Source organism: Eriocheir sinensis, chromosome 16, assembly GCF_024679095.1.
Source record: "Eriocheir sinensis breed Jianghai 21 chromosome 16, ASM2467909v1, whole genome shotgun sequence".
NCBI lineage: Eukaryota > Metazoa > Arthropoda > Malacostraca > Decapoda > Varunidae > Eriocheir > Eriocheir sinensis.
Window position 1 is genome coordinate 8,591,851 of NC_066524.1, and position 18,137 is coordinate 8,609,987.

The following is an 18,137-nucleotide window of genomic DNA, read 5'->3' on the forward strand; positions in this document are numbered from 1 at the left end:
GTTGGCCCCCATGACAGCACTTCAGAGTATGAATTGGCCCTCGAAGGGTTTTGAGTTTGACACCCCTGGTTTAAACCACCAACCCCCTGCTGTACATAACTAAAATGACACCCGTGGTTTAAACCGCCAACCCTGCTGTACGTAATTAAAATATTACATATAGTTAAAACCACACTACTGATGAAACTAACAAAGATACACACAAAAGAAAAGAAAAAAAATGGTTTTATTAGTTGGTTTAAACCACTTTTTTTTTTATTGGTTTAAACCATTTGGTTTAAACTGCCAACCCTGCAAAAGGGTGAGTGAGTATTGGAGCAAAAGAGTTGAAAGTTGCAGGATTGAATGTACTGAGAGGGAGTGCCAGAACAGGAGAGATGGAGACACTTCTGCCACGGCGCCCCCCCTAGAGCAGTGGTTCCCAACCAGGGGTCCATGGAAGAATTTCAAGGGGTCCATAGAGATTTTAATTATTTTTAAATTTATTATACTGCTAAAAGGAGACATGCAGCTCAGAATAAAATTCATACTACTGTACATAATCCTTAAAACTGAATAGTTAAATGCTAGAATTGCTCTACATTAGCTAATGGTACCAGGGGTGTCAAACTCATGGCCCAGGTGACAAATTTGGCCCTATTTCGTTGTAGGGGTCCACAGGTGAAAAAGTAACTGGAAAAGGAGGAACAGGACAAAAAAGGTTGGGAGCCACTGCCCTGGAGGGAAGTTCCCGTGAAGGAAAAGGGTGTCGGAGATACAGAAAGATGGATTATACACTGGCCAACAACAAATTTATCGTCTAAGTTTTTTTAGCTGGTTTAGGACAATTTTGATGTGCTGAATCCAAAAATCACATTGGTTTTGCTCAATCAGGTCAACTTTTTTATCTATTGCCACGTGATGTTTTCTACATTTTTTTTTTACACGTACGGGTACTTTCTATTTATATGAGGCAAAATTCTTTCTTAATTCTTTAAGGCGGTGGCTGAGTGGATAGTGTGACGGCGCCGCATTCAGGATGACACGGGTTCGCGCCCCGCCCAGTGACACCAAGCTGGGATTTTTCAGCAGCCGCCGAGTGGCTTAAAACTACCCACATGCTGTCCAGAAGACCACCTATCAACCCAGACTCAAGATTCTAGGATTAAAGATGAGCTCCGGGGGGCAGCATGAGCCAATGCAAGATGGCGTCACTATAAACACTTGCCTGCGCCACAACGGGCTGGGCCATACCATCAGACCCCTCCAAATAAGCCTACCGGCGCCATATGCAAAGACGTAAAAAAAAATAATAAATAAATAAATAAAAAAATAAAAAATTCTGAAGAGTTTACATGCACCAATTTTTGACTAACTGGTACTCTTTGTATTTTGTTGGGACAACAGTCCGGGTTCACCAGGTACCCGTGTTTTCTGTGCTTGTGGGATAGTAGGGACAAAGCTCAGCATTACACGAAGAAGGACTGGCCTGTACGGGAGGAATTGGTGCCTTGCAGAGCAAGGAACGTCGTAAACAATCCTCTGGTGGACAGAGACAGGATACTCTTCCCACCGCTGCACATCAAACTCGGCTTGATCGAACAGGTCACCAAAGCTCTGGAAAAGTCGCCAGAGTGAAGGGGTTACGGTAAGTACCATTCCTTTATTGTCTCTCATAACTCTCCAAAAAAAAACCTTTTTTTTTCCTCTTTTGATCTTGCTTATTTCTCTCTTTTGTCTCTGTTTGTAATTCATTTCATTTCTTCCTTTCTTCTTCATTTCTATTTTTCTTTATGTTTATTTCCTTACATTCGTCTATTTCCCTCAGTTTAGTTGTTCGATATAATATTTCCTGTTACCTTTTGTGATTTTAGTCTTAATTCAACAAATCTTGTTTTTCCTTCTATGTTGGGGCCCATCCTTATAATTTCTTCCACCTCCTCCTCAAGGCTGTATTTCCTCGTCATTTAAGTTTTTCAGTAAGTCTTTCACTGACGTAAGTTCTTCCTTATCCCTTCTTGGTTTATATGTGATGTTTTTCTCTTTCATTCCGAATATTATAACACTCTTGTTTTTATCCACTACATCTCTCACTAAATCTTCATTTTTTTTATGACCTTGACCACCTCTTTTTCTACATATTCCTTCTCTTCTTTTAGTTGCTTTTCAATTATTTCCTGGAAGTCTATGTTAGCTTCTTCAGGTTCTATTTTCCATGTCTTTATTTCATCCAGTACTTCCTCCCTTACTCTTTCTTCCTTGCCCATTATCTCTTTCAGGTCTTTATTTTCCTTTCTTACTACTCCTAGTCCTTTCTTTACCATTTTTTATATTTCGCCAACTGCTCTTTCAACTTCTCATTTTCCTGAACCAGTTTTTTTCCCGCTCTTCCAAATTTCTCAAACTTCTGTGTGTGTGTGTGTGTGTGTGTGTGTGTGTGTGTGTGTGTTTCCCTAGCTGTGGTATATGGGAGAGGAGCTACGCTTGTACTGTCCCGTCTGCAAGAGGCCGGTAGGCCTGTACAAGGCAGTTCCTTTGAACCTAAGCTCCCGTGTATCTAACCCCACCTAATATCGTTGTCCATGAATTTATCTAATCTATTTTTGAATGTGACAATTGTATTGGCACTCACCACATGACTGCTAAGCCTATTCCACTCATCCACAACCCTGTTAGTAAACCAATTTTTGCCTATGTCCCTGTTGAATCTGAATTTATCCAGTTTAAACCCATTACTTCGTGTCCTACCCAGTTCTCTTACCAACAAAACCTTATGAATATCCCCCTTATTAAAGCCCTTCATCCATTTATAAACCTCGATCATGTCTCCACGCACCCTTCGCCTTTCTAGAGAATGCAAGTTTAACTGTTTGAGTCTTTCCTCATATGGCAAGTTTCTCAACCCCTGAATCATCTTAGTCATCCTTCTCTGCACTGATTCTAACATTTTGATATCCATTCAATAGTAAGATGACCAGAACTGAACCGCATGGTCAAGATGTGGTCTAACTAATGCTAAATATAGCTTGAGGAAGACAGGCGCTTCTGTTGCTTACGCTCCTTGAAATAAATCCCAGTACCCTATTTGCTCGATTTCTAGCTTGAATGCATTGTGCCCTTGGATGGAGATCAGAGCTCACTAAGACCCCTAAATCTCTCTCGCACCCAGACCTGCTTATGAGAGTGTCATTTAAGCAATAGTTATGAGAGGGGTTGTTCCTACCTACACTCAGAATATTGCACTTCCCTACATTGAACTCCATCTGCCATTTATCCGCCCAGTCATACAATCTGTTTAGTTCACCCTGAAGAATACTAGCGTCCTGATCCAACTCAATTACTCTACCGATCTTGTTATCGTCTGCAAACTTATTGACATCACTACTAATTCCTGTATCTAAGTCATTGATATAAATAATAAACAAGAGTGGACCTAATACCAAACCTTGTGGGACCCCACTCGTAACACATCCCCAGTCAGATCTTTTACCATTGATTTGCACTCTTTGCTTCCTATTGCTAAGCCACGCCTTGACCCAGTTCAAAACTTTACCCTCTACTCCGTGAGCCTGTAATTTAAACAACAGTCGTTGGTGAGGAACTTTGTCAAACACTTTACTAAAATCAAGATAGATTACATCATAATTTTCATCTCTGTCTACTGCCTCAAATACTTTATTGTAGAAGGACAAGAGATTGGTGAGGCATGACCTACCTTTAGTGAACCCATGCTGCGAGTCATGAATTAAGCTATGTTTCTCTAGATGCTCCCGAATGTTCCTGGCTATTATGGACTCCAGCATCTTGCCTATAACCAATGTTAAGCGAATTGGGCGATAGTTTGAAGCAGCTGACCTGTCCCCCTTTTTGAAAATTGGCGTCACATTAGCTACTTTGTATAGGCTGGGCACATAACCGGTATTTACCGACATCTTAAAGATGTCGGTTAGTGGGTCACTGAGTACATCACCTAATTCCTTTAATACCCTACTCTATATTTACTATGATCCAACTTGGCCTTAACTTCATGAATCATCTTTGAGCGTGTATGCGGGGGGTATGTAGATACAAACATACATATGAAAAATAAAACATGTGGAGTTCTAAGATTCAGCAGACAGCAGTGAAGTCTGAGAGCAGCACAGGATAGTTGCCTTCTCCAAGTGACATCAAGGCTCAGTGCTCTGGTCTTCTTAATCTTCAGAGGCTTGAGTTAGCCCCCGCCTTTACTACAGGTAAAGTTTGGGGCATGAGCTTAATATGCTCGTGGCTTTGGTGCTCACCTCCATCATATTGGCCCTTCAGCCTGTGGCAGGAAATAACCCATTACCCGGAGACAGGGCGAGTGGGACATCTGGGTTGCCACAGTTCACCTTCCCCAGGTTTCCCTAGGCACCCATTTATTGACCAGCTCACAAGGGAGGATGAACAGCTGGATGGACTGTGCACTGACTGGTTAGTGGGATTCAAACTCAAGTCCCATGATTTGTAGCTAGGCATTGTGCACCTTCATCTGTATTTCCTCCTGCCTACAACTTGAACTTTTTCAAGAGGAGGGTATCAGGACACCTCTCCTCCCGAAATTGACCCCTCTTTCGGCCACCTCCTTGGGTTCTTTATAGAAGCAGCGAGTAGCGGGCATTTTTTTAATAGTTTCCTTTTTTTTTGTGCCCTTGAGCTGTCTCCTTTGTTGTAAAAAAAAAATAATAACCATTTCACCATGGAGATGAGGGCAAATATGATTTAGCTATAGTAGCTGATGTGCTATATGGAACCCATGTGGGCACTGTTTGACTTTTCTTCACATATTTAACTTTCTTATTGAGTCTTGCTCATTTTGGTCTGCCTTTTACACTGTTTGAACCTTTCAGAGACCTGCTTACTTTTCTAAATTACTTTTGGTTGAGCGGTTTGTAGCTTGCATCCCTTGAAAATTGTGCTAGTTCTTCTTGCACTGTTTAAGACACAACTCTATCTGAAAACGAAAGAACCAAACCAGGACATGCAGGGATAGGATCAATCCAGAGCTGCCTTATTATAACTAGTATGTCAGAGTCAAAAGGATTGGTTTGCCTCACCTGTCTCATCTTGGCCATCGTCCTTTTCCTCACCTGAAACATAGAGGAAACAAAGTATTAGTCAAGAGCTTGAGCCTAGTTCTTTCTTTTTAGTGTTTATATCTAATTGTATTCTAGGAGGATTGAGTCAAGACTTTTGATACCCCAGGAACACACTTCCCTCCAGCCTCACACCCAGGCTTTTTGGGCACCGCTGTTCACCCGGCTCAGAGCATCAGCGTGAGGGGATGTAAGGTAATTACAAAGCCACTTACTTGTGAGGGCCAGCTCTGTGCAATACAAACTTTGGTTCCTTTTTCTACATTCAAAACTTACAAAATGTGAACTGAGCAGAGACCCATCATAGCCTCATGGGCCCATTGAGCCCAATGAGGCCTGTGGCATGGTGCCATAAAGGCCACACTGTTCCTGCTCCTCAGGGCACATCTTACTGTAGTGCGGCGACGGCCTGATGAACAAGCCTCCCATAACCCACTTAGCCAGTGGGATACCTCTTTGGCCGACTCGGTAAGGAGTGGCTCTCCCGTCACGCTGGTCGCGGGTTCAATCCCAGGCAGCCGGGGAATACCCTCTCCTTGTCTTGATTAATTTCTCGTGTTATTTTGATACACGCAGAGGCCGTGTTGAGAAATAGGAAGGATTTAGAAAAAGAAGCTCGTCGGGGCATTACAGTGGTGGCATAGTGGTGGGCATCCTCTCCTGCAGTTCTGTTGAGCTTCCCCGAAGGGGTAACAGGTAGGATGGCCCATGCTCCGAGGTTGATAGAAAATGGGAATATTGGAGGTATGTCTCAAAGGGACATTGTGGAGTTATGTCACATTGTCAACACAGAAATTAATCTACATAGGGCCTGATGAACGAGCCTCCCATAATCCACTTAGCCAGTGGGATACCTCTTTGGCTGACTCGGTAAGGAGTGGCTCTCCCGTCACGCTGGTCGCGGGTTCAATCCCAGGCAGCCGGGCAATACCCTCTCCTTGTCTTGATTAATTTCTCGTGTTATTTCGATACACGCAGAGGCCGTGTTGAGAAATAGGAAGGATTTAGAAAAAGAAGCTCGTCGGGGCATTACAATACTGTGGTGTGAGGCCACTCAATTCCCCCATCCCGTGGCAGGTCTAGTGGTGGCAGGTGGGTGTGGCCCTGACAGCTGAGTGCACCAGGTAGTTGTGTGCCTCTAAAGGAAGCGTCAGAGAGTGAACAATAGTGTAGGTACTGGTGGGCCATTGCATGACACCTTGGAGCTGGGCAGTGCTACAGCTAGCCATCAAACAAGGCCTTTGTCGTGTTGAGGGTCACAACAAGACGTGCTTTTTACAGTCCTTGATGCTAGCACAGTCATCAACATTCATCCTGCTATCACTGGGATGTGCTTCATGCAATCTTTGATGCAAACACGGCCAACGACCCTTGCTGAGATCTTTCTCAAAAGATCTACTGTACTTTGGGCCATCTGTAAGACATTCAGCTCCTTCACTGCCAGTTCTACCTGTACACACCTGGCTCTGTGATGACTCGAGTGTGCGTCTCCCCGGCCATGGAGGGAATTACTGTCCTCTATTTTATCTGAGGGTATTTTCGACCATCAACAAAGCATGTTATCCTACTCTGGCTGCCTGTTCCCAGTGGGCAGCTCTACGGACACACAGCTGCCTCTGAGGGGCTGGAGCATGGGTGTCCCTGGCCGTGTGTCGCCGCCAGGACGGCCACGACGCGTCACTCGCCCCGTTTATTGTCTGATCGAATTTCGTGCCATCAATAACAACGTCGAGATGGGTGCGAGGCGTCACATTTCTGGCCTGTTCTCGCTAATGTCACGCCTATTTGGGCACGACTAGCCATGGAACTACACGTATAAGAGTCTTTCTGTCCGTGTAAGTACTAATAAGAGAGTAAACATGCGTCGCTGTCATTAATTTGGTCCGATAAGGTCAAATATCCCGTACCTGAGGAGGCCATACTCGGGCGCCAATGTTTTGCTGCGCCTCGAGGAAGAAATCAATGGCCCTCAGCACCACTTGTAAACACTGGCGCCTTGGCCCCTCACACACACTCCAGGGATAGAATTTGATGTGGGAAATTTGTTCCACCAGTTTGACTAATGTTAGGAGTGATTCAGCGGTAGTTCTTAAAAAATAACGTCGTCTGCCCCCGAGCTTTATTTTCCGTCGTCTGCTTAAATTTAGCACCTTTTTTTTTTAGTTCTTTTTGCCATATGTTTGCCATGTGATGTGATGGCACAGTTTCTTTTTAAAACGTTCAATTCTCGATGCTAACACAATATCAGACAATGAATTCCAGTCATTTGTAACTTGACAACGAGAAGCTATATGTAGCGCTTTCGAACAGGGAAGATTTTTTTTTTTTTTTCCTTCATCTTCATATGGTGTCCTCTAGTAATATCTTGAGGTCCAAAAATGTTTCCTTTCTAATTTTTAACTGTCCTTTCATTATATCCTCTATCATGGCCTTCATCCTTCTTGTGTAGGTAGTCCAATGAAAACAGGCCTCTCTCTCTCTCTCTCTCTCTCTCTCTCTCTCTCTCTCTCTCTCTCTCTCTATATATATATATATATATATATATATATATATATATATATATATATCGCTTTAATTAACAAATCTTGATAACCACTATACAGCTGCAGGTGCCCGGAATCTATACTGTACGCTGTTTTCCTTATTGCCTCTATTTTTTCCAAGTTTGTTTTAAATCATATCACGCCCAAACAGAGAGCCGGTACGCCTTACCGTTGCACATTAATATCATTATTATTATAGGCTACCCGAGACTTTATTTTTATTTTTTGGATGCAACGTTCATGTAACCGAAAAACCACCAACTTGCCCTATCCTGGGTCCACTTCAGCTACATGCACATAATTGAAGCCAAGTGTCGTACGTCTATCCTATATGCTCGATCTGCCTTAGTTATATCCCACATGAACAAATTTAGATTAAAAGTACGTCAATCCTATATGCTCGATCTGCCTTAGTTATATCCCACATGAACAAATTTAGATTAAAAGTACGTCTATCCTATATGCTCGATCTGCCTTAGTTATATCCCACATGAACAAATTTAGATTAAAAGTACGTCTATCCTATATGCTCGATCTGCCTTAGTTATATCCCACATGAACAAATTCAGATTAAAAGTACGTCTATCCTATATGCTCGATCTGCTTTAGTTATATCCCACATGAACAAATTTAGATTAACTAAATTCAACAGCTATAGATCTATAAATATCCGTCTCAACTATATGCAACTTTGTGTCATCTGCAGATCCTTTTATGATGGTATATAGTGACTACTTATGGCAGCTCACTGATATGTGAAACAATTAATAATACAGGTTTAGTAATTAAGCTTCCTTGGGGTAGGGCCTACTTCGCTTAAATGTTGCATGGTATCCAATCCATACTGAGCATTATCCAGAATCCAATGAAAAGCGATGTTTTATCCGCTAATACTTGACCTCCAGACCATGTATATAGGTAGGAAATTACGTCGCCGGTACACAGGGCCAGTGTGGAATCCGGATTACCAGAGTTAATTAACCTGCCACAGGTTTACCCATATCTCTTATAGCAGTGTTGCAGTGTACGCCCCTACCGAGATGTGTGGACTTGAGAACGAGAAGTTACTACGTCAAGCTTGACTATAGTTGACCAGCGCCCCCCACGCGACATACTTGTCTTCGGCAACTTCGGTGTAGTTATTAGCGCAAAGAGAGATGGCTACGAGTAATGGTTGGTCCCCATGGCTCTGGCACCAGAAATGTAAACAGTTCACTCCTTCTGAACTTGCCGGGTCCAGCAGAAGACTACATGATTGCTAGTTCCTATCTGGTTCCGGAGACGCGAGCCTCGCCGCTGGACTTGGTATAGCACTGGTGACGCTGTGGTAAGACCCCTTTTGCGCGATGAAAGAGTCCCCGTGTGAAAGGGTCCTAAAGGAGATCGATCACATCCTTGTTATAGTATTCGTTGGAGGATCCTCCAGAACTGTATAGGGTTGTTGCAAAACTTAGGATACACGCTGTCATTCTAACGAAAAACTGATATTGCGGTGATGGGGTCACACACGTGTTATCTCCTGAAGGGCGCGGCGATGTTGTGGTGATGGGGTCGCACACGTGTTATCTCCTGAAGGGCGCGGCGATGTTGTGGTGATGGGGTCACACACGTGTTATCTCCTGAAGGGCGCGGCGATGTTGTGGTGATGGGGTCGCACACGTGTTATCTCCTGAAGGGCGCGGCGATGTTGTGGTGATGGGGTCACACGTGTTATCTCCTGACGGGCGCTGCGATGTTGTGGTGATGGGGTCACACGTGGTATCTACTGAAGGGCGCGGCGTTGTTGTGGTGATGGGGTCTCACACGTGTTATCTCCTGAAGGGCGCGGCGGTGTTGTGGTGATGGGGTCACACACGTGTTATCTCCTGAAGGGCGCGGCGGTGTTGTGGTGATGGGGTCGCACACGTGTTATCTCCTGAAGGGCGCGGCGATGTTGTGGTGATGGGGTCGCACACGTGTTATCTCCTGAAGGGCGCGGCGATGTTGCGGTGATGGGGTCACACACGTGTTATCTCCTGAAGGTCGCGGCGATGTTGAGGTGTTGGGGTCGCACTCGTGTTATCTCCTCAAGGGCGCGGCGATGTTGTGGTGATGGGGTCACACACGTGTTATCTCCTGAAGGGCGCGGCGATGTTGCAGTGATGGGGTCGCACCTGGTATCTACTGAAGGGCGCGGCGATGTTGTGGTGATGGGGTCGCACACGTGTTATCTCCTGAAGGGCGCGGCGATGTTGCGGTGATGGGGTCACACACGTGTTATCACCTGAAGGACGCGGCGATATTGCGGTGATGGGGTCACACACGCGTTATCTCCTGAAGGGCGCGGCGATGTTGCGGTGATGGGGTCACACACGTGTTAACTCCTGAAGGGCGCGGCGATGTTGTGGTGATGGGGTCGCACACGTGTTATCTCCAGAAGGGCGCGGCGATATTGCGGTAATGGGGTCACACACATGTTATCTCCTGAAGGGCGCGGCGATGTTGTGGTGATGGGGTAACACACGAGATAACTCCAGAAGCGCGCCGCGCTGTAGTGGTGATGGGGTCGCACACGTTATCTCCAGAAGGGCGCGGCGATATTTCGGTATTGTGGTCTCACACTTGTTATCTACTGAAGGGCGGGGAGATGTTGTGGTGATGGGGTCTCACACGTGTTATCTCCTGAAGGGCGCGGCGATGTTGTGGTGATGGGGTCACACACATGTTATCTCCTGAAGGGCGCGGCGATGTTGTGGTGATGGGGTCACACACGTGTTATCTTCTGAAGGGCGCGGCGATGTTGCGGTGATGGGGTCACACACGTGTTATCTCCTGAAGGGCGCGGCGATGTTGTGGTGATGGGGTCACACGTGTTATCTCCTGAAGGGCGCGGCGATGTTGTGGTGAGGGGGTCACACACGTGTTATCTCCTGAAGGGCGCGGCGATGTTGCGGTGATGGGATCACACACGTGTTTTCTCCTGAAGGGCGCGGCGATGTTGTGGTGATGGGGTCACACGTGTTATCTCCTGAAGGGCGCGGCGATGTTGCGGTGATGGGGTCACACACGTGTTATCTCCTGAAGGGCGCGGCGATGTTGCGGTGATGGGGTCACACACGTGTTATCTCCTGAAGGGCGCGGCGATGTTGCGGTGATGGGGTCACACACGTGTTATCTCCTGAAGGGCGCGGCGATGTTGCGGTGATGGGGTCACACGTGTTATCTCCTGAAGGGCGCGGCGATGTTGTGGTGAGGGTCACACGTGTTATCTCCTGAAGGGCGCGGCGATGTTGCGGTGATGGGGTCACACACGTGTTATCTCCTGAAGGGCGCGGCGATGTTGTGGTGAGAGGGTCACACACGTGTTATCTCCTGAAGGGCGCGGCGATGTTGCGGTGATGGGGTCACACGTGTTATCTCCTGAAGGGCGCGGCGATGTTGTGGTGAGGGGTCACACGTGTTATCTCCTGTAGGGCGCGGCGATGTTGCAGTGATGGGGTCACACACGTGTTATCTCCTGAAGGGCGCGGCGATGTTGGGGTGTTGGGGTCACACGCGTGGTATCACCTGAATGGCGCGGCGATGTTGCGGTGATGGGGTCACACATGTTATCTCCTGAAGGGCGCGGCGATGTTGCGGTGATGGGGTCACACACGTGTTATCACCTGAAGGGCGCGGCGATGTTGCGGTGATGGGGTCACACACGTGTTATCACCTGAAGGGCGCGGCGATGTTGTGGTGATGGGGTCACACACGTGTTATCTCCTGAAGGGCGCGGCGATGTTGTGGTGATGGGGTCACACACGTGTTATCTCCTGAAGGGCGCGGCGATGTTGTGGTGATGGGGTCACACGTGTTATCTCCTGAAGGGCGCGGCGATGTTGTGGTGATGGGGTCACACACGTGTTATCTCCTGAAGGGCGCGGCGATGTTGTGGTGAAGGGGTCACACACGTGTTATCTCCTGAAGGGCGCGGCGATGTTGCGGTGATGGGGTCACACACGTGTTATCACCTGAAGGGCGCGGCGATGTTGGGGTCATGGGGTCACACGTGTTATCACCTGAAGGCGCGGCGATGTTGTGGTGATGGGGTCACACGTGTTATCACCTGAAGGGCGCGGCGATGTTGTGGTGAGGGGGTCACACACGTGTTATCTCCTGAAGGGCGCGGCGATGTTGTGGTGATGGGGTCACACACGTGTTATCACCTGAAGGGCGCGGCGATGTTGTGGTGAGGGGGTCACACACGTGTTATCACCTGAAGGGCGCTGCGATGTTGTGGTGATGGGGTCACACACGTGTTATCACCTGAAGGGCGCGGCGATGTTGTGGTGAGGGGGTCACACAAGGGCTATCACCGGAAGGGCGCGGCGATGTTGTGGTGATGGGGTCACACGCGTGTTATCTCCTGGAGGGCGCGGCGATGTTGCAGTGATGGGGTCACACAGGTGTTATCTCCTGAAGGGCGCGGCGATGTTGTGGTGATGGGGTCGCACACGTGTTATCCCCTGAAGGGCGCGGCGATGTTGCGGTAATGGGGTCACACGTACGTGTTATCTTCTGAAGGGCGCGGCGATGTTGTGGTGAAGGGGTCATACACGTGTTATCTCCTGAAGGGCGCGGCGATGTTGTGGTGATGGGGTCACACACGTGTTATCTCCTGAAGGGCGCGGCGATGTTGTGGTGATGGGGTCACACACGTGTTATCTCCTGAAGGGCGCGGCGATGTTGTGGTGATGGGGTCGCACACGTGTTATCTCCTGAAGGGCGCGGCGATGTTGCGGTGATGGAGTCACACACGTGGTATCTTCTGAAGGGCGCGGCGGTGTTGTGGTGATGGGGTCACACGTAGTTATCTCCTGAAGGGCGCGGCGATGCTGTGGTGATGGGGTCACACGTGGTATCTTCTGAAGGGCGCGGCGATGCTGTGGTGATGGGGTCACACGTAGTTATCTACTGAAGGGCGCGGCGATGTTGTGGTGATGGGGTCGCACACGTGTTATCTCCTGAAGGGCGCGGCGATGCTGTGGTGATGGGGTCACACACGTGGTATCTTCTGAAGGGCGCGGCGATGTTGTGGTGATGGGGTCACACGTGGTATCTCCTGAAGGGCGCGGCGATGCTGTGGTGATGGGGTCACACGTGGTATCTTCTGAAGGGCGCGGCGATGCTGTGGTGATGGGGTCACACGTGGTATCTTCTGAAGGGCGCGGCGATGCTGTGGTGATGGGGTCACACGTGGTATCTTCTGAAGGGCGCGGTGATGCTGTGGTGATGGGGTCACACGTGTTATCTTCTGAAGGGCGCGGCGATGCTGTGGTGATGGGGTCACACACGTAGATATCTTCTGAAGGGCGCGGCGATGCTGTGTTGATGGGGTCACACGTGGTATCTTCTGAAGGGCGCGGCGATGCTGTGGTGATGGGGTCACACGTAGTTATCTTCTGAAGGGCGCGGCGATGCTGTGGTGATGGGGTCACACGTGTTATCTCCTGAAGGGCGCGGCGATGTTGCGGTGATGGAGTCACACACGTGGTATCTTCTGAAGGGCGCGGCGATGTTGTGGTGATGGGGTCACACGTGGTATCTTCTGAAGGGCGCGGCGATGCTGTGGTGATGGGGTCACACGTGGTATCTTCTGAAGGGCGCGGCGATGCTGTGGTGATGGGGTCACACGTAGTTATCTTCTGAAGGGCGCGGCGATGCTGTGGTGATGGGGTCACACACGTAGCTATCTTCTGAAGGGCGCGGCGATGCTGTGGTGATGGGGTCACACGTGGTATCTTCTGAAGGGCGCGGCGATGTTGTGGTGATGGGGTCACACGTAGTTATCTTCTGAAGGGCGCGGCGATGTTGTGGTGATGGGGTCACACGTGGTATCTTCTGAAGGGCGCGGCGATGTTGTGGTGATGGGGTCACACGTGGTATCTTCTGAAGGGCGCGGCAATGCTGTGGTGATGGGGTCACACGTGGTATCTTCTGAAGGGCGCGGCGATGTTGTGGTGATGGGGTCACACGTGGTATCTTCTGAAGGGCGCGGCGATGTTGTGGTGATGGGGTCACACGTGGTATCTTCTGAAGGGCGCGGCGATGTTGTGGTGATGGGGTCGCACGTGTTATCTCCAGAAGGGCGCGGCGATATTGCGGTAATGGGGTCACACATGTTATCTCCTGAAGGGCGCGGCGATGTTGTGGTGATGGGGTCACACGCGTGTTCACTCCTGAAGGGCGCGGCGATGTTGTGGAGATGGGGTCGCACACGTGTTATCTCCAGAAGGGCGCGGCGATATTGCGGTAATGGGGTCACACATGTTATCTCCAGAAGGGCGCGGCGATGTTGTGGTGATGGGGTCACACGTAGTTATCTCCTGAAGGGCGCGGCGATGTTGTGGTGATGGGGTCACACACATGTTATCTCCTGAAGGGCGCGGCGATGTTGTGGTGATGGGGTCACACACGTGTTATCTTCTGAAGGGCGCGGCGATGTTGCGGTGATGGGGTCACACACGTGTTATCTCCTGAAGGGCGCGGCGATGTTGTGGTGATGGGGTCACACACGTGTTATCTCCTGAAGGGCGCGGCGATGTTGTGGTGAGGGGGTCACACACGTGTTATCTCCTGAAGGGCGCGGTGATGTTGCGGTGATGGGATCACACACGTGTTTTCTCCTGAAGGGCGCGGCGATGTTGTGGTGATGGGGTCACACGTAGTTATCTCCTGAAGGGCGCGGCGATGTTGCGGTAATGGGGTCACACGTGTTATCTCCTGAAGGGCGCGGCGATGTTGCGGTGATGGGGTCACACGTGTTATCTCCTGAAGGGCGCGGCGATGTTGCGGTGATGGGGTCACACGTGTTATCTCCTGAAGGGCGCGGCGATGTTGCGGTGATGGGGTCACACGTGTTATCTCCTGAAGGGCGCGGCGATGTTGTGGTGGGGTCACACGTGTTATCTCCTGAAGGGCGCGGCGATGTTGCGGTGATGGGGTCACACGTGTTATCTCCTGAAGGGCGCGGCGATGTTGTGGTGATGGGGTCACACGTGTTATCTTCTGAAGGGCGCGGCGATGTTGCGGTGATGGGGTCACACGTGTTATCTCCTGAAGGGCGCGGCGATGTTGTGGTGATGGGGTCACACGTGTTATCTCCTGAAGGGCGCGGCGATGTTGTGGTGAGGGGGTCACACACGTGTTATCTCCTGAAGGGCGCGGTGATGTTGCGGTGATGGGATCACACACGTGTTTTCTCCTGAAGGGCGCGGCGATGTTGTGGTGATGGGGTCACACACGTGTTATCTCCTGAAGGGCGCGGCGATGTTGCGGTGATGGGGTCACACACGTGTTATCTCCTGAAGGGCGCGGCGATGTTGTGGTGATGGGGTCACACAGGTGTTATCTCCTGAAGGGCGCGGCGATGTTGCGGTGATGGGGTCACACACGTGTTATCTCCTGAAGGGCGCGGCGATGTTGCGGTGATGGGGTCACACACGTGTTATCTCCTGAAGGGCGCGGCGATGTTGTGGTGATGGGGTCACACACGTGTTATCTCCTGAAGGGCGCGGCGATGTTGCGGTGATGGGGTCACACACGTGTTATCTCCTGAAGGGCGCGGCGATGTTGTGGTGAGGGGGTCACACACGTGTTATCTCCTGAAGGGCGCGGCGATGTTGCGGTGATGGGGTCACACACGTGTTATCTCCTGAAGGGCGCGGCGATGTTGTGGTGATGGGGTCACACGTGTTATCTCCTGAAGGGCGCGGCGATGTTGCGGTGATGGGGTCACACACGTGTTATCTCCTGAAGGGCGCGGCGATGTTGTGGTGATGGGGTCACACACGTGTTATCTCCTGAAGGGCGCGGCGATGTTGCGGTGATGGGGTCACACACGTGTTATCTCCTGAAGGGCGCGGCGATGTTGCGGTGATGGGGTCACACGTGTTATCACCTGAAGGGCGCGGCGATGTTGCGGTGATGGGGTCACACACGTGTTATCACCTGAAGGGCGCGGCGATGTTGTGGTGATGGGGTCACACACGTGTTATCTCCTGAAGGGCGCGGCGATGTTGTGGTGATGGGGTCACACACGTGTTATCTCCTGAAGGGCGCGGCGATGTTGTGGTGATGGGGTCACACACGTGTTATCTCCTGAAGGGCGCGGCGATGTTGTGGTGATGGGGTCACACGTGTTATCTCCTGAAGGGCGGGGCGATGTTGTGGTGAAGGGGTCACACGTGTGATCTCCTGAAGGGCGCGGCGATGTTGCGGTGATGGGGTCACACACGTGTTATCACCTGAAGGGCGCGGCGATGTTGCGGTGATGGGGTCACACACGTGTTATCACCTGAAGGGCGCGGCGATGTTGTGGTGATGGGGTCACACACGTGTTATCACCTGAAGGGCGCGGCGATGTTGTGGTGAGGGGGTCACACACGTGTTATCTCCTGAAGGGCGCGGCGATGTTGTGGTGATGGGGTCACACACGTGTTATCACCTGAAGGGCGCGGCGATGTTGTGGTGAGGGGGTCACACACGTGTTATCACCTGAAGGGCGCTGCGATGTTGTGGTGATGGGGTCACACACGTGTTATCACCTGAAGGGCGCGGCGATGTTGTGGTGAGGGGGTCACACACGTGCTATCACCTGAAGGGCGCGGCGATGTTGTGGTGAGGGGGTCACACACGTGTTATCTCCTGGAGGGCGCGGCGATGTTGCAGTGATGGGGTCACACAGGTGTTATCTCCTGAAGGGCGCGGCGATGTTGTGGTGATGGGGTCGCACACGTGTTATCCCCTGAAGGGCGCGGCGATGTTGCGGTAATGGGGTCACACGTACGTGTTATCTCCTGAAGGGCGCGGCGATGTTGTGGTGAAGGGGTCATACACGTGTTATCTCCTGAAGGGCGCGGCGATGTTGCGGTGATGGGGTCACACACGTGGTATCTTCTGAAGGGCGCGGCGATGTTGTGGTGATGGGGTCGCACACGTGTTATCTCCTGAAGGGCGCGGCGATGTTGTGGTGATGGGGTCACACGTGTTATCTCCTGAAGGGCGCGGCGATGTTGTGGTGATGGGGTCGCACACGTGTTATCTCCTGAAGGGCGCGGCGATGTTGCGGTGATGGAGTCACACACGTGGTATCTTCTGAAGGGCGCGGCGATGTTGTGGTGATGGGGTCACACGTAGTTATCTCCTGAAGGGCGCGGCGATGCTGTGGTGATGGGGTCACACACGTGGTATCTTCTGAAGGGCGCGGCGATGCTGTGGTGATGGGGTCACACACGTAGTTATCTTCTGAAGGGCGCGGCGATGCTGTGGTGATGGGGTCACACGTGGTATCTCCTGAAGGGCGCGGCGATGCTGTGGTGATGGGGTCACACGTGGTATCTTCTGAAGGGCGCGGCGATGTTGTGGTGATGGGGTCACACACGTGGTATCTCCTGAAGGGCGCGGCGATTCTGTTGTGATGGGGTCACACACGTGGTATCTTCTGAAGGGCGCGGCGATGCTGTGGTGATGGGGTCACACACGTGGTATCTTCTGAAGGGCGCGGCGATGCTGTGGTGATGGGGTCAAACACGTGGTATCTTCTGAAGGGCGCGGTGATGCTGTGGTGATGGGGTCACACACGTGTTATCTTCTGAAGGGCGCGGCGATGCTGTGGTGATGGGGTCACACGTAGTTATCTTCTGAAGGGCGCGGCGATGCTGTGGTGATGGGGTCACACGTGGTATCTTCTGAAGGGCGCGGCGATGCTGTGGTGATGGGGTCACACGTAGTTATCTTCTGAAGGGCGCGGCGATGATGTGGTGATGGGGTCACACACGTGTTATCTCCTGAAGGGCGCGGCGATGTTGCGGTGATGGAGTCACACACGTGGTATCTTCTGAAGGGCGCGGCGATGTTGTGGTGATGGGGTCACACACGTGGTATCTTCTGAAGGGCGCGGCGATGCTGTGGTGATGGGGTCACACCCGTAGTTATCTTCTGAAGGGCGCGGCGATGCTGTGGTGATGGGGTCACACCCGTGGTATCTTCTGAAGGGCGCGGCGATGCTGTGGTGATGGGGTCACACACGTAGTTATCTTCTGAAGGGCGCGGCGATGCTGTGGTGATGGGGTCACACGTAGCTATCTTCTGAAGGGCGCGGCGATGCTGTGGTGATGGGGTCACACGTGGTATCTCCTGAAGGGCGCGGCGGTGTTGTGGTGATGGGGTCACACACGTGTTATCTCCTGAAGGGCGCGGCGATGTTGGGGTGTGGGGTCAAACCACTTGGTATCTTCTGAAGGGCGCGGCGATGTTGTGGTGATGGGGTCACACACGTGGTATCTTCTGAAGGGCGCGGCAATGCTGTGGTGATGGGGTCACACACGTGGTATCTTCTGAAGGGCGCGGCGATGTTGTGGTGATGGGGTCACACGTGGTATCTTCTGAAGGGCGCGGCGATGTTGTGGTGATGGGGTCACACGTGGTATCTTCTGAAGGGCGCGGCGATGTTGTGGTGATGGGGTCACACACGTGT

At 50.9% G+C, this 18,137-nt stretch overlaps 1 protein-coding gene across 5 annotated transcripts in view; it reads right to left on the reverse strand.

Moving 5' to 3' along the window:
- Window positions 1-7,217, reverse strand: part of LOC126999228 (uncharacterized) — a 67,033-nt gene extending 59,816 nt beyond the window's left edge. Inside the window, exons 1-2 of one of the 5 annotated variants that reach the window (XM_050861574.1) lie at window positions 7,004-7,217; window positions 5,058-5,090 (exon numbers count right to left, since the gene is read on the reverse strand). In XM_050861574.1, the coding sequence (XP_050717531.1) occupies window positions 5,058-5,090; window positions 7,004-7,016 (46 nt within the window). In that variant the 5' untranslated portion in view covers window positions 7,017-7,217. Of the gene's footprint in view, window positions 1-5,057; window positions 5,091-6,556; window positions 6,901-7,003 lie in introns of those variants that run through there. The other 4 variants (XM_050861573.1, XM_050861572.1, XM_050861571.1 and 1 more) reach the window with 4 other exon arrangements.
- Window positions 7,218-18,137: the final 10,920 nt, after the last annotated feature.